The sequence below is a fragment of the Pristis pectinata genome, chromosome 12, assembly GCF_009764475.1.
Source record: "Pristis pectinata isolate sPriPec2 chromosome 12, sPriPec2.1.pri, whole genome shotgun sequence".
NCBI classification, from domain to species: domain Eukaryota; kingdom Metazoa; phylum Chordata; class Chondrichthyes; order Rhinopristiformes; family Pristidae; genus Pristis; species Pristis pectinata.
Window position 1 is genome coordinate 6,120,164 of NC_067416.1, and position 26,315 is coordinate 6,146,478.

The 26,315-nt window shown below is 38.1% G+C and overlaps 1 protein-coding gene across 8 annotated transcripts in view; it reads left to right on the forward strand.

Annotated features, from left to right (window-relative positions):
- LOC127576978 (metal transporter CNNM2-like) overlaps positions 1 to 26,315 on the forward strand; it is a 62,619-nt gene that overhangs the window by 22,127 nt on the left and 14,177 nt on the right. Inside the window, exons 2-5 of one of the 8 annotated variants that reach the window (XM_052027807.1) lie at positions 5,256 to 5,399; positions 6,783 to 6,894; positions 14,453 to 14,552; positions 25,221 to 25,350. In XM_052027807.1, the coding sequence (XP_051883767.1) occupies positions 5,256 to 5,399; positions 6,783 to 6,894; positions 14,453 to 14,474 (278 nt within the window). In that variant the 3' untranslated portion in view covers positions 14,475 to 14,552; positions 25,221 to 25,350. Of the gene's footprint in view, positions 1 to 1,510; positions 1,576 to 5,255; positions 5,400 to 6,782; positions 6,895 to 8,441; positions 8,580 to 13,185; positions 13,316 to 14,452; positions 14,553 to 25,220; positions 25,351 to 26,315 lie in introns of those variants that run through there. The other 7 variants (XM_052027805.1, XM_052027806.1, XM_052027804.1 and 4 more) reach the window with 7 other exon arrangements.

Consider the following 26,315-nt stretch of genomic DNA (forward strand, 5'->3'; position numbering starts at 1 on the left):
GAAAGGGCGATTCAAGAATGATGCCATTGATTTTGAATTTTGTGCTTCTTTGTTTTTTAGTTAAAGTGTCATCACCTTTTTGAATCTAAATTGGACTGGATCACTAGTTTCATTTGCTCATGGGTTAATAGTTACTAGCTAAGATTTCCTGCAATGTGATTTTGCTAATTTTCCAATGTTTGCAAGCTTATAAACACAATGATCTTAATAAACAAATATGGATTTCCTGGTTTATAATTAACCAAATTCAATGAAATGCCTTTAGCATTCCTTTACTCAAGTGTTCTAATTATGCTTTTATTTTCACTACTGATGAAAGGAGGAACTAGACACTTCTTTAAAAGAATCTCCTTTAGCATGAATTTGTGTTGAGAATTGCAACATAATTTTTGTTGTTTAAGTCAGTACTTTCTGAAAAGGAACCTGCTGACTTGTTGGAGCTCGCAGAAATTGTGAAAGATGATCTGTTGAATGCAGAGGCCGGAGGGGTAGAAGGTGAGGACCAGGGAAACACCTCTCCTATTTGGGAGGAGAAGGGGTGAGAGCAGAGGTGCGAGAAATAGATGAAACGTGGCCAAAGGTTCTGTCCATTCTGCTTCTACTGCTAATACAATATTAATGACCGAGACCTTTTTTCCTATCCTTCAAGATCATGTTATTCATTCTAGCAAAAGTAAATTTTTAAATCAAGCACGTATTCTAAAGAGTCGATGGTGTTATAGCGAGGAATCCTTAATACGTAATTTGAAAATCTGTAGTTATAACATTTTTTAATGTATTAAAATACCACCAGATGCTTCAACAGTGGAATTGGGCAAAAATTGACAGTGATCCAAAGGAGACTTTAGAACAAGTGTTCTGTATACTTTAAAAGCTCCTTGGTCAAGATTTTTTTTAACAAATTTCTTAATGGACAGAGAGTTGGGGAAGTTTAGGAAAGGAATCTTAGGCCCGGATGGCAAAAGGTCTGGCCTCCAATAGTATGGCAATACAAGTTTTTAATTGTGCAGAAGGGGCCAGACTGGAAGTGTTCTGAAGGTGTTCTGCATCTCTGAATGAGGTTGCAAAGGTGGGGAAAAGTTTTGTGGGCATTTGAACATGAGGGTTCACATTTTAAAATTAAGGTGTTGTGTGCCTGAGTCAGTTATATACATCCATATGCATTTGTAAACCATTTCCGTTCCAAATGGCTTGCTAGCATTTAAGGGAGTATAATTACAGTGAGATGTTTATATAGGCATTTTAATTACCTGTGTAGCTATAAGAATTTATCATGGAATTAGAAAAATCATATTGCAATATTTGACATTAAGGCAGATCTTCTGTTAGTTAGTTCCTTCATTTTGCTTGGTCCAAAGAGGGCTAAATCAAAACAAAAATACATGAAAACTGTCAGAATCAGAAAGTGGTATGCTAATACCTCAATTTATGGCCCTCCTTGTTCACATTTCTCTTTCAATTGTTTGCTAACCCCCCTGTACCATTATGGCATCTTCTGTTTTCATTTCAGATATCCAGAATTCTTGGCATTTTTTTGTGTGCCTACCAAACCAGTGCACCAGAAAAAGAGTTGAGGTAGGAATCCGGATTATGACTTTAACAAGGAATGCCCCATGTATCCCACAAAGAGACAGGTGCAAGTTCCCAAAACTACAGTTTTGATTGGGAGAAAGTGAGTGGAGTTAAGAAGAATTTGTTCAATGTGAGAACAAATTCAGCCAGATAAATGTGGGTGTTGGTGGAGAAGAACTAGATGGACCTCTATTCCTTGATCATCTCCCCGGCTTCACCCCATGAGAGATGGTCCCTTTGTCCTATCCACCCCACCCTCGTACTCTCTGCCACTTAAACTTTTTCTCTTTTCACAGATGCTGCCAGGCCTGATGAGTATTTCCAGTATTTTCTGTTCATATTTTGGATTTCCAGCTTCCGGGAGTTTATTGGTTTTTCAGTTTTCACATGGATGCCAATGACATTATTTCCATCTCTCTCTTGGCATGGACTTGATGACTGTTAACTAGCTTTGTCTGACACCAAGCCCTGAAGTAGTTGAACTATTCTGTAGCCCAACGACAGCAGCAAAATGAAAGGAATCCATTTCAGCCTTCGTTGGTTACTAATACTTCCAGGCCTCATCTTCCATCAACCTATCTAACTGCTTTCTCAAATTATTTCTGTGGACGTTAACCTTAGCAGGTGTTTGACTCGGTGGTAAATTCTTTGTTAGCCCCACATCCACTTTGTTGAAAAGACTGCATTCTTTCTACTTCAGAAATGGTTTGCTTAATCCATCAAACTTTCCCCTCTTGAGGATTTAATTTTCCATTGCTCACTTGACCTATTTCTATGCTTTACTTATGTCCTTGTGTTAGTCCTAGAATAAAAGCTTTTTTTAATATCGTCTGGAAGTTTATGCTGATAGGGTAGATGAAAAGGGGTGGGGATTTTTTTTATGCAGTGCATTAGCATTGCCGTAGCTGGGTTCAGTCAAGTGTCCTATTTATTTGATTCTCTCCTCTAACTGTTACCATCGAATCCATTCCCCCATCCTCCAGACGATGCATTTCAGATCACAGCAACTTGCTAGGTTTGAAAATAGTTTCCTTATGTTGCCTTTTTTTTTATCAATCGTAATAGATCTGTATCTTCTGGTTACCAACCCATTGCCGGTGTAGAATTTCTCTGGATTAGACTCATCAGTTCAAGCCAAATTCAGAGGGTTGAGTACTGTGGAATGACTGAAGAAATATGGGTTTTTCAAGCAAGAAAGGTGATTTTTGGAGGAAATCTTTAAGGTGTACAAGGCAATAGGGTACTATTTAATTAAGTAGTAACAATGGGGAAAGGAAATGCACCCAAATGGGGAAAGGCAAGTTTAGAAACAGAACATAGTCAGGTCAATATTGTTAGTGTGGAAAGGACTTTTTAATATTTGAAAAAGGAAAGATGAACCACTGTTTTAGTACATTCAGAATAAAAGGAAGAGATGCATCCAGCAGCCTAGTCTGCATTTACTTGGAACAAAAATAGAATGCCAAATGAGGAATTCTCTAAGACAGTTAAGTAAACAGTATCAAATGGGTAAGGTGGTGGGAGGTCCAACCTAGTAAATTTGAGACAAGCAGTGGAAAATAAACATAATTTACAAATCCAGAGCTGAAATTGAAACTGAGAAGAAATGGGAGGAAAATAGCTAAATTGTAATGTTTCTTTCTCATGGGCAGTAAGAGACTAAGCAGTTTGCTAGCCAAAACTGGAGAGTAGGAGAGGGAGAAAGAGTGCAAATGCAGGCAACTCAAGAACCAAGTTATAGGAGTGAAAGGAGTAATTTTTCTTCAAAACTACCAAATCTGATATCATTTCCTGTTACAAATCCATAAACGATGAATAAAGGTGCAATTCAGATTGATCTCAGAAAACTCATCTACAAAGGGATTGTTCAGCTTGTGTAGAATAGCAGAAGGAAAAAGGCTTGGATTATTTCAGAAAGTGTGATTTTTGTGATGGAAGTGTTGAAGTAGCAGCTTCAGAGAGAAAAATCAATAAAGGTAAACAGTATAAAAAGTAAACCCCTATTATTTGCAAAGAAACTCCTTAGAAAAACAAAATGATGGCCCACAGAATAAGGATATTGTTTAAAGAGTGATTTGAACATTGGATGAACAGGGTCCTTACAACACAGGAGGAGGTCATTCAGCCAGGCATCGATTGTACCAGCCCTTAGAGCTATCCCATCAATTACATTCTCCCACTCATTTCCCTGTTCTCTTACACAGCCCCTGATTGTCCTAGCACCCACCTACACCTGGGATAATTTACAGTAGCTAATTACCTCAACAACCACATGTCTTTGGGATGTAACATTTAGGAGAGGGAGGGGGACGTTGGTGAATACATGCAGACACGGAGACGGTGCAAACTTCACATAGAAACACTGGAGATCAGAGTTGAACTTGGGTCAGTAGAGCTGGAAGGCAGCTGCACTACTTGCAACATGACTGTGCCCTGATCAATATTGGGAGCCCTGGAAGCATGATATTATATACAAATAGGAGCTTCACATTTGAATAGTAACTTTTACAAAATATATGGGTACTTTCCATTCAAAATATTAACACAAAAAGCATTGCTCACTTGTGGAGAGGAAATGTATACAACAACAGAACTTTTATTACAGTACAAATAAATCTCCTTCAGCATTGCTTGTATCTTGTTGTTTGCAAGAAAATCTGATCTTAAAGTGAGGCCTGTGCAGTGGATTTTAGTTTTCAGAGATGACTTGTAATTTGGTGCCTTCTATTGGGCGGCTGTGGAATTCAACAACAGCAGTGTCATCAAGCAGGCTGAGTAACAATCAGTTTGAACAGTTTTCATATACAGCAGACCAGTTAGTAAAAATCGACTGATATTTAACAGCTCTAAATATTCCACAGAAATCAGAATTAAGCTGAGGATAAAATCATAAGACTAGGTAAAAGTTAAAATATCAGAAATTTTAAAATATGTTCATCACTTTTTAATGTAGAATTTAGCAATATTTTCCTGAAGGAATGATATTTACAGATTTTTTTTTCAGGGACAGAGAGATCAATGAGTAGTATTTATGATGGTACCTAATTAAAATCTCAGTTATATCTCACTCATTGGGGCCAAATGTTTTCTGTGTTTTTAAAAAACGCACAATGGGAAAAAAATGCATGAAAATTGAAATACACATCAAATTAATGATTCTGTGCTGATTCTGTTGATGAAGACTCTACCAGTGCAAACGGTGGAGGAGGAAGGTAACATTGAGAGGAACTTCTGAATTTCCATGTTTAACTGCATGTATAGGCGCTGGAAGTTTTACAATGGATGATGACAATACTGACAGTTTCACCATTAATACACCACAGATTACAGTTCAGTGCCTTCAGGAGAAATGTGGAAGGGAAGGAAGGTGGGAGTCTTCTAACACACAGTTGAAGTGCTTTTGTTATTACCAAATGTTTATTGAAAGAAGCTTTAACTCCAATGTAGTAGTAAAAGCAACATACAAGTTAGAAGGGAGCTACTGAAATAAAGATTATGCATATTTTTTGCTGTAGTATTAAGGTGAAGCAGAAATAATGCTGATGAATTAGTGGCAGATACCATAAATCCCACAGCTGAACTTTATTAGAACAGTGCGACTAAGCTATGGTTTACATATTTATTGCTTGTCAACTATCATGCCATGTTATGATGGGGCCACTCCTGTGTTTGTTTATCCTCAGGTAAATCTCATCTGGCAATTGTACAGAAAGTCAACAATGAGGGAGAAGGTGATCCTTTCTATGAAGTGCTGGGTATCATCACACTGGAAGATATAATTGAAGAACTGATAAAATCAGAGATCCTGGATGAAACAGACATGTACAGTATGTACTGCTTCTTGTCAATATCTTCCGGAAAGATGGAGCAACTTAGTTAATAGTAGAAGTATGATTAACAAAATAGTGTTTTTCTTCTGAGGCACTGCCAGCATGTAATTTTCTTTTCAGCTATTCTTTTATGAATTCAACAGTTTTAGATGTTGACTAAAGCTTTTCATCGTTCTACTGAATGAGCCCAACTTCAAGATAATGCTACCAACATTGCAGCAACATGAGCTCTTACATTTTTCATACAATTTTGAATGACATTTATAAAATGTACCTGATCAGGCAGTTGTACTGTGAACGGAACTGTTCATTAAACTGAACCTGCCCACAGTATCTGAGTTGCACCATTGTTGACAGAGCAAAGATGCTTCCTTGGCATGAGATTTTTGTAGTGCACCTCTTTTATTTCTCTAAGTATTGACAGTTACGCTGATTTACAGGAATTAATGAAGTATAGGAAGTGGAACATTTTTTGACCCTTCAAATATATATGCAAACATAAGTATTTTTTAACAGCCAGATTATGGTACATTTGGCTGTACAATTGTCACGCATAGTTGATGCGGCACCTTTAGCACTCATCAATTAGTAGGATAAATAGACTTGTTTATCAAGCTCGGGTTATTTCAACACCAGTTTTCTAAGTGTATGTGTCCTCATAAAACCACACAGCCTAAAAATATAGAAGAGCTGAGTGTAAATCTACAGTGTAAATCTTTTCTCGTTTGATAAGGAGGAGGAAGGGTGTAGAGTGGGACGTTTAGGAATGATCCAGAATATTTTAAAATGTCTGAGTAGAATTAAATTAGTTCCTGCTCAGACTTCCAAGGGATGTATTTTACTGATGGCAGTCAACGTTTGTATCATTCTTCAGATCTGATGGTGCTGTTGGAATTTTGATTTTTTTACCTTGATTTTTTTGAATTTGAAGACTTCCCGTTGTGTAGCAGGAATAAAGGAGGCCAAAAATTTCTGGAGCAATATGCAGAGACGTTTGAAGTTGCAAACTTATTCTGACATGTTAAACAACAATGCAGATTGAACGCCCCAAATGACAGCAGCAAGTCTAATGAGAATCCATCCACTCCGATACTTAATTGATCCATGCTTATCTTTGAATTTCAACTTCAGAATTCCCGTGTGTTCTTCTGAATATGCAAGTGATTCTGGCTGCCATTTTTCAGGATTCCAGAAACTCTTAGCTCTCTACTGCCTTGCCTTCTTTGCTGCTGCTTGTATCCTGGCCCTACTTGGATGTATTTGGGCCATGTAGTGCTGAACACGTGACACTTCTCTAATGGATGTTTTTGAGTATATTGATTCAGAATCTTCATACATTATCTTCATCATCATCATCTTCCACAACCATATTTTCTTCAGGTTCCACTGCTACGCTGCGGTCCAGCTCATCATCTTCAGAGCTACCTTTTATCAAGGCTGCTGACTGTAGAAGGAAAAGATTTGGAGGAGACAATGTCTTCTCACATTGGAGGTATGTGGATCATATAGGAGCTACTGAATTCTTATTAGATCCAACGCAGCTGTGAAAAGGAAGCCAATTACTGTTTGCAGTGGTGCCATGAGCAACAACATTTCCTTAAAATATCCCTTGGCCAAATGTGACCGTGGATTTAGTGTAGCCAGCATAGATCACTTTATAGGCCACTTAAATATTTTGATAGAATGCATATGACATTGTATTTGGCAATGGAATGTACATATAAATTCATCAGTCTGAATCCATTATTTAACTCTCAGCATCACAATAGTGGTTGTTATGTAATCAACAAAGTAATTTCATTTAGGTATTTGTTATCAATATATATGTTCTTCCTTCGAACCAATATACTTCATTACTAAAATTTATCAAAATGCAAAATATTTCAAATGAAATATTGAACTAAGAGTGCCTTCTGTCAACTTCCTTTCAAGTGCATTTGAAACTCTTTGCTTGCCACTAAACTCTCCCTGTCAAAATTTCTGGAATGATCAATTGGCCAACATTTTCCTCTACTGTCTGCTGGTGATCTTAGAATATTTAAGCTTCATCCCGTGACCTTGAAAAGCACTTGATGTGCAACGTCCATGCATTCTTGTTTCCACATAGTGCTTTTGACTTCTTTTCGCTACTCGTGTGCCATTTTGGCTGGACACTTTTTTTGGTTTGGAAATGTTACCCAGTTTCAAGGTCTGCCATCAGAGGATATCTTTTTGTCTCTTGCTCCTTTGCTTGATGTTTTCCTTTCTATATGCAATCATTTGCAATGTGCAACCTCCTTAATCTACATAGCATATAGCAGTTGGAAATCATTTCTGATTCCACACAAATTTTCCTGATATCAAATCAAAGTATAATACAGCTCTGAAAATTAAGTAGTTTCATGGGACATTTCACTTTAACACCTGTGTGTAAATGGGGTAAATGTCATCCCGTCTGAAATAAAATCCAAATTGTTATATGTTTTTAAAAAAAAGAGGGAAAAATAATACTGAAATGGAACAGTGTTATGGTGTAACAACTTGGAAAAAGTCAATGAGTTAGAAGTGAGTTAGAAAAGTTACAACAATCTGGAAGTAGTGCAGAGGAAATAATTCGAATTGATAGTATGAGCATGCTGATGACTTATGGAAACTAATGAGTCTTTCAGTTCATCACAATTGAAAAATAGCTCACTTCAAACACACAAAGTCACAAACAAATCATTTCTATGATTGTAGCTTTAAGTGTCAGTAGTGGTGTTCATAGTACATTACTCTTCTTCTGTGACTGGATCTTAACTTGAATGTCATTGTTGTGATTGGGGAATTTGTGCCAGTTTTGCGGCTAGATAATTCAGCACGTGGCAATGTAATTCCATGCTCAAGAATGGTCTATTTTTTCTTCATGAAGCATTAGGAACACATGTAGTTAATTGAGGAATTACAGTATCAAGCCTTTACAAAAGCAAGAAGCAAGTAAGGGATACTGGAGCTTAAATTTGATTGAAATGATAAATTCTTTCCGTTCGTTAATGAAAAATCTTCGCTTTCCAATTGCAGCTGACAATAGGACAAAGAAGATAGCCTACAGAGAACAAAAACCACATGACTTTTCACTGTTCAAAGACTCTGAGGCAGATCTAAGGACCAAGATTTCCCCTCAACTTTTACTTGCAACTCACCGATTTTTAGCAACAGGTATAGATGATTTCCTGAAAATAAGGTTTTCTGCTGCTGCAAATGTTCAGAATTTTCTTAGCTGTTTCATTGTTGGTGTTAAATTAGAATTGAATAGTGTGCAGAAGGCATTATTATAAATGTGTCCAAAAACAAAATACTGCAAATGCTGGATGTCTGAAATAGAACAGAAAATGCTGACAATGTTCAGCAAGTCAGGCAGTATCTATGGGCAGAGAAGCAGAATTGACACAGTCATCCATCAGAAACGTCAACTATTTCTTTCTCTGCTGCCTGACCTGTTGAGTATTTATGTTAGAAAGTTATTCCTAGCCTCGGGTTGGTATGCAGCTGGTATTCAAGTTAAAGTTAAAATCAGAGCCAAATAAATTCTGCACTTAGAAATGTTGTAAAATTCAAACGCAGTTAATTATTGCCTTCTGAAGAAGAATTTCTGAATAGCAAGTTGAATTAGGGAAAGTTCCAGCTTGCCCTTTGACATCCAATTTAAAGTGTTACTCATGGTCTTCTGTATTTTCAGTAATCAGCTTTCTTCTCAGTTCATTTAAGTTCTTCAGACAGACAGAAATTTTATTCATATTAGAAGTGAAATGTATTTATGTAGGAACATCACCTTTCAAGAGTTTCATGCCACTTGTGTTCATCTTGCTAAGGTGACCTTATCACACTCCATTTTCTATAATTTCCAAACGACATATACTGCACAAGAGGTTATTGCACAATATAAGGGTTCATGAGATTAAGAATAACTCTTAACAGTGGATGGAGGATTGCTTAGCAGGCAGGGTTGGTGTTAATCGATCACTTTCAAATTAATAGACTATAGCTTGTAGGTTCCCTCAGGTGTCTGCTAAGGAATATGAGCACTTTAAATGAGTGGTTAAAATAAAATAATAGATGGTGTCTAATAATGAGAAATTGTAGGAAAAATAGAAAAACGGAGTATCATTTAAATAATTTGAAACTGTTAAATACTGGTGTTTGGAAACCTGGGTGTCCTTTTACAAGGAGCACTAAGTTTGCATGTAGGAACGATTGAGGAGACACAATGAATGTTGCCCATTATTAAAAGGGACTGTAGTACAAAATTTTGTGTCCATACTGTGAAATGTGGGGTACCATATGCATTTTTGGTTACCTTATTTAAGGAAGTATGTAATTGCATTAGATACAGTGCAGTGAAGGTTCACTAGGTAGACTCTTCGGTTGGGGGAAGTATCTTCTAAGGAAAGGTTGATCAACATCAGTTAGCTTCTCTGGAAATTAGAAGAATGAGAGGTGATCTCATTGAAACATTTGACATTAAGGTGGCTTGATAGAATTGATGCTGTGAGAATGTTTGCTTGAGCAGGGGAGTCTAGAGTTAGGGTGCCCAGTTTTTGGATAAGGAATGAGCAGTTTTTGAATAAGAAGTGAACACTTAAGACTGGGATGAAGAGGAATTTCTTCTCTGAGGGTTGTGAATCTTTGGAATTCTCTACCTTGGAAAGCCGTAGATGCTGAGTCTTAAGTGTATTCCAGGCTGAGAGAGATTTTTGGACCATATGATATTGGATAGGAAAATGGACAAAGCCAAAAGAACAATCCATAGTCTCGTGAAAGACATGGCAGGATTATGGGACGATATTGGCTACTTATCTTGTTTCATATGTTTTATATAATATTATTCATTGCATATGAAGTACTTAGAAGTTTCTTCAATCATGCAACAATACTAACTAAATCCATATCGTTAACCTTATCTGAATTGTTCAATGGTGCTGAAGTGGAGATGGTTGAGAGCTTCCAAGTTTCTTGGTGTAAATATCACCTGTTTGTCTTGATCCAACCACAAAGGCCAAAAAAATACGCCATCACTTCTACATCCTCAGAAGGCTAAGGAAATTTGGCATGTCTGTCCTGGTGACCCTCACCAATTTTTATGGATGGATGACAGACAGCATTCCATCTGGATGCGTCATGGCTTAGTATGGCAACTGCTCTGCCCAGGACCACAAGAAATCGCAGAGTTGTAAATGTAGCCCAGCCTATCACACAAACCTGCCTCCCCTCCATTGACTCCATGTACACTTCACACTGCCTCAGGGAAAGCAGACATTAATCAAAGACCTCCTCCCACCCCAGTCATTATTTCTTCTCCCCTGTTCCATCAGGCAGAAGATACAAAAGCTTGAGAATATGTACCACCAGGCCCAAGGACAGCTTCTGTCCCACTCTTATAAGAGTCTTGAATGGACCTCTCATACACTAAAGATGAGCTCTTGATCTTTCAATCTACCTCGTCATGGCCCTTGCACTTTATTTGTCTACCTGCACTGCACTTTCTCTGTAACTGTAACACCGTATTCTGCATTTTATTGAAAAACACGATGATGCTGGAGGAGCTCAGCAGGCCAGGCAGCATCCGTGGAGAAAAGCAGGCGGTCAACGTTTCGGGTCAGGACCCTTCGGGACTGAAGATAAGAAAAGGGGAAGCCCAGTATATAGGAGGGAAAAGCAGAGCAGTGATAGGTGGACAAAAGAGGCAAGGCGGGGTGGGCACAAGGTGGTGATACTGCCTGGCCTCCCCCCTTTTGTCCACCTATCACTGTCTGCTTTTCCCTCCTATATATTGGGCTTCCCTTTTTCCTATCTTTAGTCATGAAGAAGGGTCCTGACCCAAAACGTCGACCGCTTGCTTTTCTTCACGGATGCTGCCTGGCCTGCTGAGTTCCTCCCGCATCATCGTGTTTTTCATCTAGATTCCAGCATCTGCAATCCTTTGTTTCTCTTCTGCATTTTGTTATTGCTTTTCCTCCAATGTGCTTATGCTTGGAATGATCTGTCTGGATGGCATGCAAAACAGTTTTCATTTTTACAGAACCACAGTAATTGGCTTATTATTGTCACATCATTCTCAGTACATGTGACAGTGATAAACCGATTATTGTGGTCCTGTTTCTTCCATTGTGCATTGTTGCTTTTCTTCTCTTATTGCTTTCCAGTTCTTTGGTCTGTTTGAATCTTTATAGTCTTGAAACAACATTGCAATTTAAAAAGCTGGCTCTTGAATCAATGCTGCAATTCAGAAACTTCTGGAAGTAGCAGAACTGGCAGCGCCCGTGGAAAGAGAAATGTTCCATAGAACATGAATATAGAACAGTATAGCACAGGAACAGGCCCTTCAGCCTTCAGATGTTGTCCCAAACTGATTCAGCTAATGATGCCTGATTAAACGAGTCCCTTCTGCCAGGTTTTGTCGTGACGAAAGGTTAGCAAGCAATCACAACAAAGTTGCAGGAAAGAGGGAGGGTTGGAGAGAACGAAAGGAATGTCTGTGATAGCTTGGAGACCAAGTGGGGCTGAGTGATGCAAGTAGAGTTGGTGCCAGCTGAGAGAGGGTGGTGAAATCTTGCTAATTGCAGTGATTCTTGGAGCAAGTGTAAGTAGGACCCAAATGAGAACACGCTTTTCCTTGTCTGCATCTTAAAACATGCTTGTTTTCTACTTTTTCCTAGTTCTGGAAAGAAACACAAACTGTTTCTCTCTTCATAGATGCCCGACCTACTGAGTATTTCCAGCATTTTAAATTTTTATTTCAGATTTCCAGCATCTGCAGTTTTTTTTTGCTTTTCATTGACTGTGATTTAACTTCAGAATGGTTGTAAAGTATTTATTTGCTTTCAAGAATGAAAATGCAGACTCCTCATAATTTGTACACAAGACTTGAATATCCAAATTAATAAACAGAAATAAAATGGCATGAGACATTTTGCACTCTGAAGAGATTTGGAGTTCCAAAGGTCCTTCAAGATGGCAGTGCAGGTAGATAATGTGGTTAAGAAGGCATGTGGGGTACTGGCCGTTGTTAGTCAGGGCATTAAATCACTAGAGAAGGGAGATTATGCTCCAACTTTAAAAACATTGGTCAGATCTTAGCTGGAGTACTGCATTCTATTCTGATCAGCACTCTATAGGAAAGATGCGTCAGCGCTGGAGAGGGTCCAGAGGAGAATCACCAGAATATTGCCTGGGATGAAGTGTTTCTGTTATAAAGAGAAACTGGGGAGGCTGGGTCTGTTTTCTCTGAAGCAGAGGAGTTTAAGAGGGGACATGATTTTGAGATGTATAAAACTGAGGGATATAGCTAGAGTAGATTGCAGGAAACCTTTCCGCTTGGGTATATAAAATTTAGGGTAAGAGGTAAGAGAGGATCTGAAGGGGACTTTTTTCACCCCAAGAGTGGTGAGTACCTAGAATGAACTGCTAGAGAGAGAGTGGAAGCAGGGTCACTGACAGCATTTAAGAAATGTCTAAACAAGCAGTTGAATCACCTGGGCATGGAAGGCTTCAGGCAAAGTGCTGGAAAATGGGGGTAAATACAGGTGCGTGCCCACTGATTGGTGTGGACTTGGTAGGCTGAATGGCTGTTTCCCTACTTTGAGTATGAAATGAGATAATCGTTTATATTAAAGTTAGACAGTAAGTTGAAAAAGAAGTGTTGTGAAGTTGGAGGAGCTGTATAAAATTAACCACATTTTGTTTTCTTTGAAGCAGGAGGCATGATTATATCATAATACCAAAGGCAAACTTTAAATTGCTAATTGTTTTCTTCTCATTTGGATAGAGGTGGAACCTTTTAAAAGTATACATGTATCAGAAAAGGTTCTGCTAAAACTTCTCAAACATCCCAATGTCACCTGCGAATTAAAATATGATAAGAGAAACAAATCACCTGACCAGTATCTCTACCAGCGGAATAAACCTGTGGGACTACTTATATACTTATCCTACAGGTCCGCTCTTACCAGAATCCCTCACTTCAACATAGTTTTGAATTGTGTGGAGCACTAGTGCATAGTAATGTGTTTCCATATGCTGAAAGATACTAGAAGCTAGATAGAAATGGAAACTTGAGACAAAAAATTGATATGCTGAGCTGTTCTTTAGAGCAGGATGTGAACTATTAGAGATTATCCTTCTCAATTACAGTGATTTATTTCTTCAAGGAGAAGTTTTTTTTTCAGTGAAGAACGTCATTGACTTTTGAAGGTAATTGGCTGAAATTTCCAGGATGTCAGTCTAATATTGCAATTGGAGTTTTAGCCCTCATTGCATTATATGTGGTGCCATTCTGGCTTCCTAATAATAAATGACAGTGTTAAAATACTTTTTTCCCCATATTATTCTTTATGCATTGGTGTACGGTTGCATGGTTATTGGTAGCTAACATTATTGGATCTGATTTGATGTAAGTTTGTTTGATTTTGTAGCACATCAAAAACTTGTGTTTTTAATGAATGTCCACTTCTGAATACTGAATGCTGCAGCAATCAACTCTAAAATCTGCTTAACTCTAAATGTTGGTTGCTGAAGCAGATAATATCTTTTTCTTGAATATGATCAGTTCATACAGCACAAACCTGGGTATTTGGGACTTGTTTCAACAATGAATGGTGTCTTTAGTAAATCAATCATTGGGAAAGCAATGGAAATTTAGCTTTTTTTATTTGCAGAGGAGGATGATTATGCCCAGATTATTCATGGTTAAGTGTGGATGTTATCAACTTCATTGTTATACAGTGCATTGGCACATGTTCACAGAAAAATAAATCTGATACAACAAAGACACGAGATTTTGCAGATGCTGGAATTTAGAGCAACACACACAAAATGCTGGAGGAACTCAGCAGGTCAGGCAGCATCTATGGAGGGAAATAAACAGTTAAAGTTTCTGAAATCTGGGATCCAAATGGGAAGAGTGGCTAGAATATAAAAGGTTGAGCTGCATAAATTGGTTAAAACTAATCAGAATTATTGACACTGTACTTCTTACTGTATTGTTTAATGTTTCACATGTATGTGTGACTTTTTCCAATGATTGTTTAATGTAGGGAAAGGTGGAAGTTGAAATAAGCAAAGAAGCCTTAAAATTTGAAAATGGAGCTTTCACTTATTATGGAGTTCCTGCACTTACAACTGCAGTTTCCTCAGGTAAAACACTCTCCTTAACAGACTTATAATATTTTATAGCATTTATGTATCCAGCTTCAGCTAAGCCTCCACAGTCAGCGTAGTTCATTTAGTTTTGCCTGCTTGATCTCCATATTCAGAACGGACACATTTGTTATTTTCAGCCCTGTATTTTGAAAGTGGCTTTCGTTTCTATTTTTGGAATAATATTACTTGTCCCGCTGGGATAGTGGTGGCGATAGTGAGACTATTAATAATGTGACCAGTGTTTGAGGGTGCCTGAAGTCTCCATCAGCTGTTTACACTGTTAACCTTGAACGTGAGTTGATGGAGATCTCAGATTACCTTGAACTGGTGCTTTTAGCATAATATCAAATCATCCTTAGCTACGCTGTCTTGGATGTTTTGTTCTGTGGTGAAAAATGAGATGTTGATTAATACTGATTTTCCTGAAAATCAGAAGTACAGGTATTGGAAGAAAATGCCACCTGTACATGCCTTTGTAAAATATGCATATGGTTGGTACTATTTGCATATCATAAAGGATTATCTGTGATAAGTGGTGTGAGCACATGTATTATATGGCCATTTGTACTGTTTAAAATTTGTACTGTTAAAACCAGGCTTAGGGCGTGCTTGCCTTCATAGGATTCACGGCATAGAGTATTAAAAATTAGGATGCAATGTTGCAATATTACAATACACTAGTTAGACTGCAATTGGAGTATTGCATGCATTTCTGATCACCATGCTATAGCAAGGACGTTGTGCTGGAGAGAGTGCTGAGTAGATTTACCAGAATGTTGCCTGGATTGGAGGACTTCAGTTATGCGGAGAGATTGTATCGGCTGGGTTTGTTTTTCCAGGAGCGAAGGAGGCTGAGAGGTGACCTGATAGAAATATATAAGGTAATGAGAGGGGTAGATAGGGTGGATTGTCAGATTCTTTTTCCCATGACATGAATATTAAAAACAAGGGGGAATAGGTTTAAGGTGCAAGGAAGGAGTTTTAAAGGGGATTTGAGGGGAAGTTTTTTTTTCCCCACACAGTGAGTGGTTGATATCTGGAATACTCTGCCGTAGGAGATGGTGGAGTCAGATACAATCACTACATATGAGAAATTTAGACAGGCACTTAAATAGGCAAGGCATAGAAGGATGCAGACCTAATGTGGACAAATGGCATCGGTGTAAATAAGCAAAAAGGTTGGCATGGATGTGGTGGGCCGAAGGGCCTGTTTCTGTGCTGTACGACTCTATATCCCAACAGGGATTGAGGTTGGGTAGGGAATGGTAGTCCCTGCTTCCCTCAGTTGGAAATTGTCAGCAGCTAGGAACGAACAAAATCACATTTAGCTGGTGTCATCTGCGTTATAATTATTCCACATACAAAATTGGTTGGAATTTCTAGACTGTGCCACTTACGAATTTGTTAGCAACAAGGAATGAAAATTTTAAAAAGCCTTCAATATGGATTGCTTTTCCCAGTGTTCCTGTTGCAAAAAAAAGTAAACTGCTGGAAGAACTCAACAGGTCAAGCAGTATCTGTGGAAGCAAAAGGCTGAGTTCTTTTCAGTAGTTTATTTATTGCTCCAGATTCCAGCATCTGCAGTAGCTTGTGTCTCCTTTATGTTGCTAACATGGCTATTCAACTTCATTTTCCCATTAAGTTCAAAACAACATCTTCACCCTTTATTGATACAACAGAGAACCTGTGTGAGAGGTAATTATTTGTGCTGCAATTTTGTGATTCTTTTGTATGCTTTAAATCAACATAATTTAATTTTTAGTCTGTAACACTTCTTATCTGACCATTTGAAAATTTTGGTAATCTAATTTCACCAGGATGCTGCCTGGATTAGAGAGTACTAGCCATAAGGAGAGGTTAAACAAACTTGCAGTGTTGGAGGCTTTAACCTGAGAAGTATATGAAATTGTGAGAGGCATAGATAGGGTAAATAGTATTTTTCCCAGGGTAGAAATATCAAACACTAGAGGACATAGCTTTAAGATGAGAGGGGGGAAAGTTTAAAGGAGATGTACAGGGTAAGTTTTTTTTAAACACAAAGTGGTAGGTGCCTGGAATGTGCTGCCAGGGATGGTGATGGAAGCAGACATGATAGTGGCATCTAAGAGGCATTTAGACATGCACATGAATATGCAGGGAATGGAGGGTTATGGCTCATGTGCAGGTAGATAAGTTCATTTTAATTTGGCATTGTGCTCAGCACAGACATCACAGGCTGAATGGTCTGTTCCTGGGCTGTATTGTTCTTGGGTAGTGATTACTGCAGTTACTAACCCAAGTCCTGTATTGCCTCTTAAAGCGGACATCAGCAATGATGCATTGTCTTGTTCTTGGTAAAGACTGACTTCATTGAGAGAAAATAGCAGATTGAAAACGTGAATCATGGTATTAAAGGAAACTTAAATTATTAATCATTATGCACAGTATTTTTTTCATGTTCTTTTCCCGAAATTGTAGGCTAACTATTAGTGAACATATAGAGCCCTGATTTTGAGGTGAATAACAAAGGAAAACTGCTTTCCACTGTTGTGTAATAATCTGCCCATAGATACTTTACCAGGTTCTATTGTTAAATTTTCCAGTTGCATGACTAATAATCTGATAGGATCTAGAGTGACTCTGTGGCCTCCAGCAACAGTGATGTTAATAAGTAGGCTAAGTGGCCAATTGCATTGAAGAATTTCCATAATGAGGTAAACCAGAAAGTAAAATGCACAAGTTCTAATTCACTTTTTAATCTCAATGAAAACAAAATAAATATACACATGGAAATAAGATAGAAAACAAAATACATATTTTTCAGAACTTTTTAACATATGTACAGTCTAAATCTTGATTATAAAATTAGTTCTATAGAATCAGAGGTCATTCAGCAGTAACTACAATTGAAAATGCCATTTTATAATTTACAAGACAACATTCTCAATGGGTTTTCAGCAGATTAGTGCAAAACTGATGAAGTTCATGTCAAATTACTGATTCTCCAATTGCATTTCTGAATCCTGCAATAGTGCACCCTGTAGACAAGCAAGGCATCACTGAGCAATTTTAAGATTTCCATGTCTGGATGTACATATATGGAGGCCAGTTTTTGCTGTCAGCTTTGCACAATGACTAGAGACATCACCCCTCACTGATATTAGGTCCACAGTTTCCCATTGGTGTGTGTAGTGGAGTCTTTATAATGTAAATATAAATTCCTTTTCTGTCCCTACTTGTACTAGTTTCATGGCAATAATGATTTCCTTGGTCTCTGGAGATGCTTTCAGAGTCTGCTTCAAATGCTGAAAATGTTTAATAGTTCTGTACAGATGAATTACATTAGGCTAAAGGACCACCATTCACCCAGAAATATTTTGTGGGTCACTAGTTGTGTAGGATCGCTTTATTTTGTGGATTTGTATGAGGTACCAAATTAAATGGAATGTTTCATTGCTTTTGGATCTATGGAGACTGGGAGAGGAGAGATTGTAATTTTAGAATCTTACTGGGGTGACTTTTTTTTCCCGAAAGCCTGACCTGTTGGTAGATGATAGAAATTGCAGCTGGTTCTTTCATCGAATAACTGTGGGAGTAGTCGGCAGTATCAAAAAATTTGCATCGTAAAGCAGGATCCTGTAAGTGTACATCTATTTCTGCTCTTGCCATCTTGGGGAAGTGGGTGCCAATGCATATGACCCAATATATGTCATATCCACCCCTTAAGTGAAATACTATGTAATTTTGTAAATCAGCTCAAGGAACTGCTCTTTATCTTCTGTCTGGGTACACTACAGTCTTCTAGACTCTGTATTGAATTCAATAATTTCGCATCAGTCATTCTGACCCTGTGTCTCGCTTTTCCAGCATTCAGATTTGTTTCAGTCCTTTGTTTCTGATAATTTCAGATTTCATACATCTCTTCTTTGCACTTCCTTAAACATTCTCTACCGTACGTCACCCTCTTTCAGCTGGCAGCAGCACCACTGCATGTGTCATCCTTACCTAGTCTCCTACCTGTCCTAGATTTTCTTCTTTGTTCTATCTTCCCCTCTTCCCTTTCTCCACAATGTAAAGCATTTTTCATAACTTCCCAACTTACCCCAGTTCTGATGAAAGGTGATTGAAACTCTGTTTCTCCACATGTGCCAGTTGACTTGTTGAGAACTTACAGTATTTCTGTTTTTTATGTCATAAATCAATTGCTCTACTACATAATTAAACAAAATGCCATTAAAACTAATTGAAAATTTCCTTTGATAGTTCTGAATTTTTCCAGAAAATAACTGGGCCAGTGCGTATGAAGAAAGCTCTAGATCTGATTCCCAGATTATGACGTGTTGGCTGATCTTATCCAGGGTTGGACTTGATTCATTGTCATTACCGTCAGTTCTCTGGGATAGGAAAGATAAATCAGCTAGGTTTTCTGCTGTGTATCATACGAGGACTGGAATGAAGTCAGCTGTGATGTCTACCGAACCCCAGTGGTCTGCTGAAGCTCACTTTCAAGCCTTACACATGAATAATGACAACCTGGGCAATGTACCAGAATATGGGAAGCAGATAACATCTTCAAGAGAAAATTGGAAACACAACCTCTCATCGCAACAGAACTATATTCCATAATCTCTAAATGTTATTTGATTCTGCGTTGATCAGAGGAGCTGATGGCACATGGTATGTATAATGTGCAATTCATTTTTTTTAGGGCACTCAATTTTCACAAGAAACATTTGGTAAACCTTCATGTGTTTACAATTCAAGGTTTTTAAAAGCCTGAGTCTGTCAACCAAGAGAGATTATAAAGAATCCTTCTCAAATTTGGCTGCCCTCAGATATTCACCTCCATTCATTTTACATTTGCTAATGACTTGTGAGCCATGGTTCTAATCAATGGGTTCACTACAGAGCCAATTCCAGTGCAGACTGACTCAAGCATGTCTGTGTCATCACTCCAACTCTCTTCGGTCTCCTTTGGTACCATGTTGCACCTTCGCTCCAACAAGGCTCCCTCAGGAATGGAGCTAATTAACGGTGTTCTACAGAAAACTGTTCAGCCTTCTTTGTCTCCACTCCAGAACTAAGGTCACTCTAGTCTCAGTCATTGAGTTGCAGTATGCTCAGAGAATGAAGTCAAGGATATCATTCTGGACTTAGAAACTGACATCCAGGATATCTACTCCTTCACTGAAGCATGCAAGAGAAAGGGCCTTACATTAAACATCATGAGCCAAAGGTATTCTCCCAACCTGCTGTCAATGCACAACACCAAACCTTAACAGCAAAGGTCCATTACAGGATCGTTGAAAACATGGATCACTTCCTATGCCTTGCAAGCTACATCTCAGTGGAGGCAGATGCTGATAAAATTCACCATTGTCTCCAGAATATCACCCTTAACCTTTGGCCATCTACTTCCTCAGGAAGCTAAAGTAATTTGGCACGGCCCCATCAATCCTCACCAATTTTTATCAATGCAGCATAGAAAGCATTCTGTATGGATGCATCACAGCTAGGTACGGCAACTGCTCTGCCCATGACCACAAGGAATTGCAGAGAGTTGTGGACACAGCTCAGCACATCACGGAAACCAGCCTCCCCTCCATGGGCTCTGTCTACACTTCTCACTGCCTCGGTAAAGCAGCCAGCGTAATCAAAGACCCCACCCACCCAGACATTCTCTCTTCTCCCCTGTCCCATCAGGCAGTAGATAAAAAATCCTGAAAGCATGTACCACCTCAAGGACAAGCTTCTATCCTGCTGTTATAAAACTATTGAACGATTCCCTAGTGCGATTAGATTAGACTCTTGACCTCACAATCTACCTCATTATGGCCTTGCACCTTATAGTCTACCAGCACTGCACACACTCTGTAGCTGTTATACTTCCTTTTGCATTCTGTTGTTGTTTTATCTTGTACTACCTCAATGCACTGTGTAATGAATTGATCTGTATGAACAGTATGCAAGGCAAGTGACAATAATAAACCAATTCCAAATTGCATCTGAGGAATGAAATAAAAGCTGGTCAAAGATGTCAAATCTGGTACCAAACTCAGCCAACTGGACAGCATTTGCTTCAGAGAATGAGCTACCTACAGCAGACAGCTTGAGCTGGCACCAGTTGCTATGTTCACAGATTCTTCCAAATTCGTTGGCAGGATAAACAAATCAACATCAACATAGCGGCTATAAATATACTCAGCTAGCTTCAGTCATCCACATACCTGAGCATTTGAGCAAACCAGCAATACACTTTGAGTTCCATCACTGAAAGATTTCCAGGAGGACTGAGAAGAAGCTTCAAGGATGTTCTGAAAGTCTCCTTGAAAAGTTGTAACATTCTCATCAACTCGTGAGTCCCTGGCTTGTGACTGCTGAACGTGCAAAAGGAGCATCTGGGAAAGCACTGAGCAGCTTGAGTCTCTTCAGGAGAACGTGGAAGCCAAATCAAAACGTGGCAGGACAGTGGGACCTTCCAAACAACCCACCCACCCATTCCACCAAGAAGCAGCTGCATCAGGTGTGGCAGTCTGTGGATTATACATAGACCTCATTACCACCACAAAACTGGAGTAAAAGCAAATCCACTTTGACTCCAAGAGACCATCTAAAAAAAAACTGGTCTTCCAAACTGCATGATACTTTTGGAGGTGGCATACTATTTTTTAAAAAAGGGTTTTTTTTAAATGCTGTAAATTGAGTCTTTTTTCTGTAACGTTACTGGTGACAATGCACATATTAGCAAATTACAGTAAAAAGAACACTCACAGAATTAAAGCTTTCAAACTTCCATTAAACTTAACTTCACAAATTGTTATCACATGTAGTCCTATCTGATTTGCGTGTAGTATTCAAGAATGATAAGTGGCTTATAATTAAAAACATTTTGTAGTTTGTATTTTGACAGTTGCCTATAATTATATGATACGCTACTTATGAAAGGCCACATCAGTGAATAGGATCTCTCAAAGCATTTTGGGGTTGAATGAATGTGTAGTAGTGCAAAAATACTTGTAGATTCAGATATTTCCACTGTCTTCCCACTTTGACACTGCATAAATTTTTATTACCCAAAGCATCACCATTGGTTCTCCTCAATTGATTTCTGCAAATATTAAAGAATAGCCTTTTGCAGATTCTCACTGGACAGGGTGATTGCTCAACGGGGGAGCTGAAGTAGCTGTGGTGTCCCTGAGCAGTTTTAACTTAGCACCACTGTTGAATTAGTGGTGTTTTTTTTAAACCTTGTTAAGCAAAATCAAGGCCGTCAGATCTGTTGAATAACTTGATGCATTGCTTTTTGATTTGAAGATGTTGCCAAATTAGGAAATATCTGGACTGGTGACTAAGTTGATTTCTCTTTTTTGTTTTTGTTTTCTTCCTTCTCTTGTTCTTTTTCTTTCCTCATTTTCGAGGGCAACCACACACTTTAATTTTTGTCTGTATGGAAATCAAATTTTTTTGTTCCGTTTTTATATTCACAGTGATGTATTCTAGTTGATTTTCAATCTCCAAGAGCATCACTTTAAAGAGAAATACAACCTATTTTTAATTTTCACAACACATCAGTGTTTTCATACGAAACCAATAATGCAATTAATTACAATAAAAAAAAGTACATCTTAGATAATGTATAAATAGTTTCAGATAACTAAATGGGTGTGCATGGAAGTGTAAGGATAACGAGAGGCAAACATAGAGGCTGAGATAATTAGGCAACAAACAGTCTGCTGGAGGAACTCAATAGGTCGAGCAGCATCTGTGGAAGGAAAGGAATTGTCGATGTTTCGGGTCAAAAACCTTCGGGTCAGGACTGAGAGTGGAGAGGGGTAATAGCCAGTATAAAGAGGAGAGGGGGAGTGGTGAAACTCGAAAGACTATTTGAGAGATTAGTGGTGAGATTAGAAAGACTAATGAAATGCCAGCCAGCTTTTATATGTAAAGAATTTGAGTATGAGGGAATAAAACTTGTGTTGCAATACTTAAAAGACAACAGCCTGCAAGTTGGGAAGTGAGTTAACATAAATATCCTCCTTTTGTATCTGTATGGATATAATGGTCTGAACAATCTCTTCTGTACAACTAATGTCTATGAATTTTGAGACTGAAATCTTCCAAATTGTTTCATCAAATACTGCTGTTCTTTTCAGGATTCAGATTGCACAATGAGCTACCAGTTTATACATGTTTAACATAACTGTATGAAAACATTTCATGCAAAATTATTTTTTTTTTACTAACTCCTGACCTGAAATTGCCAAGGAAAGAATTTCATGCAAGTGGATTCAGCGTTTATGCTTAACAGCTGAAGGCTAAGATCTTTGTCTTGGTGCATGTGTGGTCTGTCTCTGCCATTGTTTTGTTTAAATAATGTAGCCAGCAGTGAATAAGTATGTATGTTACTTTATGTAAGCTGCTGTAAGCCAAATGCTGTTATGTATTTATTTGTCTGAACCTGATAACCCAGTAATCAAGGATTTGTAGGGCTTATTCAAATATATTTTTCTTCTCTCTTGGCACATTTTCAGTAGCCAGTCACAATTTAGAAAAAAATGGTAAATTCCATGGCAAAGAGACGGTAGGTTTGCTATTCTAGAAGGGCAAACTCAAATTGGCTTCCTTCATCATGTTAAACAGCGATCCTGTTGAAAGTGTGGTAATGACAGAAGCTTTAAGTGGCCCTTTCTCTGCTTGTCAAGCCAGATGTAATGCACTTAGAGGCAGAATTAATTTCCCTCTAAGTTGGTTCAATAATGTTCCTTGACCGCAGCATCATAAGAATGTTCCCTGTTGTAGTGATGTCAGTTTTAATCTGTCAGTCCAAGGTTCTGGAAGGCTTTTTGATGAAAACATAATGAAAGATTAAGAGCATTTTTAGTGGTAGTTGATGTCTATGTGAATTGAGAATGCTCAAAGACCTCTTGTTTTGAGCAGCTATTTTTTATTAAAAATATTGAGTCCTTATTTAAGGAAATTCAGCCTCAAAATGCTGATGTACTATGTTGTTTAATTTCAGCTGAGCAAGACCGAGTATCATCAATGTGTGAAGCCTCCTCTGGCCATTTGTTTGAGATAAACTAAGAAAGTGGTTTTAAGAAAGAAACCAACTGAGAATGTGTTCTGCATATGACACCAAATGTTTAATGTCATTGTTGCTGAATACATTATAAGTGAGAAAAACAATGTAGCTTAACTTTGTAAAAAAAACTAATGAGGGCAAAAATTAATGTTAAAGAAACTCGGAAGAAATGGAAAAGAAAGGGGCTTGCATTTACGCAGTGCTGTTCATGTCTGAAAATGTAATTCAGCAAGTGAAGTACTACAGTGTAATACAAGTCATTCAGAAAACAAAAGTCAGGAATAAGGTTCTGAAAATTATACAAATGCAGAATTGGTCAGTTAGTATCTCCAACAATGGTGTTCATACTTAAAGTCCTCTATTGAAAAACTTGACTTAAATTATTTCTCTAACACATGCCCGCATTTAGCAATATATTGCACAATGTTTATACCATTTGAAATCAATAGATTCATCTTTCCGTGGAAATCAAGACTCTTGAGTACAAATGTATCCAAGATGACATGCCTCCACTTAGTGTTCATAACAGTCAGCTTTTGACATACATAACCCAATGCTGTGAGGGGAATCGAGGACAGCAGACTGGCACTTGGTGATGGGGCAAGTTTGGGGTTCACAAGTCAGTATTTGATCTTGTTGGTAGTTTGGAGGGGATAACTGGCATAGGTTATGCATTTTATCGGCCCTGCCAACTCATTCAGCAGGGTGGTGGTGATGATCAGTGGGGGTGTGGAGATTGGGACGGGTAGTTCATCAGTTGGGCAGTCAAGGTAGGTTCAGATCTGGAGGGCAGGTTATAGATCCGGGTGGGATGATTTATAATGTCAGTTCAGTAAGTAATTTATTTACTTGGCAGACAACCTAGTTTAAAGGTGTGCTGGTAATACCACTTTTTCCTCAGTAACGGATACCTGAACAACATTATGGTGCAAGTTCTTTAGTAATGTTCAGCAAGGGTGGCAAGGCTGGCAGACTCCACAAAATGCCTTGTTGAATTTCCAGAGAGACGTAAAAAGCACAGGAACGATCATTATTGTCTTTCAAACTGGGGGAGAAAATATATTCAGTTGCATAACACTGGGAAAATCCGCCTTAAATAATTGAATTTCTAGGCACCTATGTTTGGAACCCAAGGAAAAATGTCCCCAGATGGCGATCACAGGAAAATTGGCCTTGTGCAGTTTCCCATGATCAGAAACTTTTATCTGTTACTGGCCAACAGATGGAGCTGTTAACCATTACTCAGCAGCAGTGTGAACAAAATTTCTTAATGAGATTTCAGCTACCAATAAGTTAAAGTAAAGATCTGCTTAGATACTGACTAGGTGACAATTGAAGTGTCTTTCAGACCTTTCTTAAAATCGTTAAACTGAAGATGATATCGACCAGCCTTGGAACCAATTTCAAAATGTGATCATAGTAGCAATTTGGATCATCAGCTGGTCCACAATACATAGCTTTTGTCAGTATAAATTTTTGTATTTTGTTGTACTAGTAGCTTACCAATCCATTGTAACATTTTGTGTATAGCATTTAAACTTATTTCAGGATAGCAACTAAAGTGTTTCATTTTATTTGTCCTTATTTTATACATTACTCAGTCATCAGATCACCAGATCGCAGTGACTACAGATTACAAAGGTCAGAATCACTAAACCCAGCAGAACGGATTGAATTTGGGGGCAGCACCCACCAACTAAACCAGACTATCCATAACTATCTTCCAGACTACTCAGTGCGGCCATTAACTGACCTCCAGTTTGTGAAGGTAAAATCTTGCTTCTGTGTTTGGATGCAAGGACATTTTATTGGCATGTTTTAAATTCTTTTTAATATGCTTTGATTTACTAAGATTCATAAACTGTGTTGGGCACTGGAATCCTTTGGTCAGTTCATCCCTGTACTTAGAATGGAGAAAGAGACAAGTCTGCAATTCTAAATCTTTTTTTTGGCCTAATCTTAGTGTGGCCAGCAATTTTTTGGCGCAGAGTCTGTTTACATAAAGTTTAAATTAATGCCTGTTCGTATTTCCTCAGTAACACAAAAAGAAAAAGCTTCTGAGGACAGAGGATATGGGCTACATGTGTTTTAGCTTCAGACCATTTACAACCAAAAAATTAATAATGGTAAACAAAGGAGAAATAATATAATCAATTGGAGAGAAAGCATCTCTGAAATGATGTCGCAAATTAATTTCAGAGGATTGAATGAAAGGCCAGATGAGTGAGAGGGCTGAGAAATGGGAGCTTGTCTATGAAATTAAAACAGATTTGAAAATCGAACTGTGTACCCAGCCTAAAGTTATCAAAGGCTCAGACCAGAGGATTGATGGGTGCCTGTGCAATATTCTTCTGAGCGAACATTACACTGTTTTGCAAGGTAGGAAAGGAAAGGGAAGCTGAGTTTGATTAGATCATGTTGCAGGTAATTCAATGCAAAAACTGCACACTTTGCCTTGTTTAATTATTAAATCAGGTGCCATTGTTTTCCAAAATCTGTTTTTCATTAATGGTAGCCTAATATACGTTGCTATCAACTACATTGGCACTATTGAATGAAATAAATCTTTTGGCAATAGTAACTTTGAGGTGAAGGTGATATTGATAAGTTTCTTGAACTTTGCTTTTCTTAATTACTGCATAATTTCCAATTTCTGCATTGGAATACATTGTAAATTCCTTACAAAGTAAACTTGA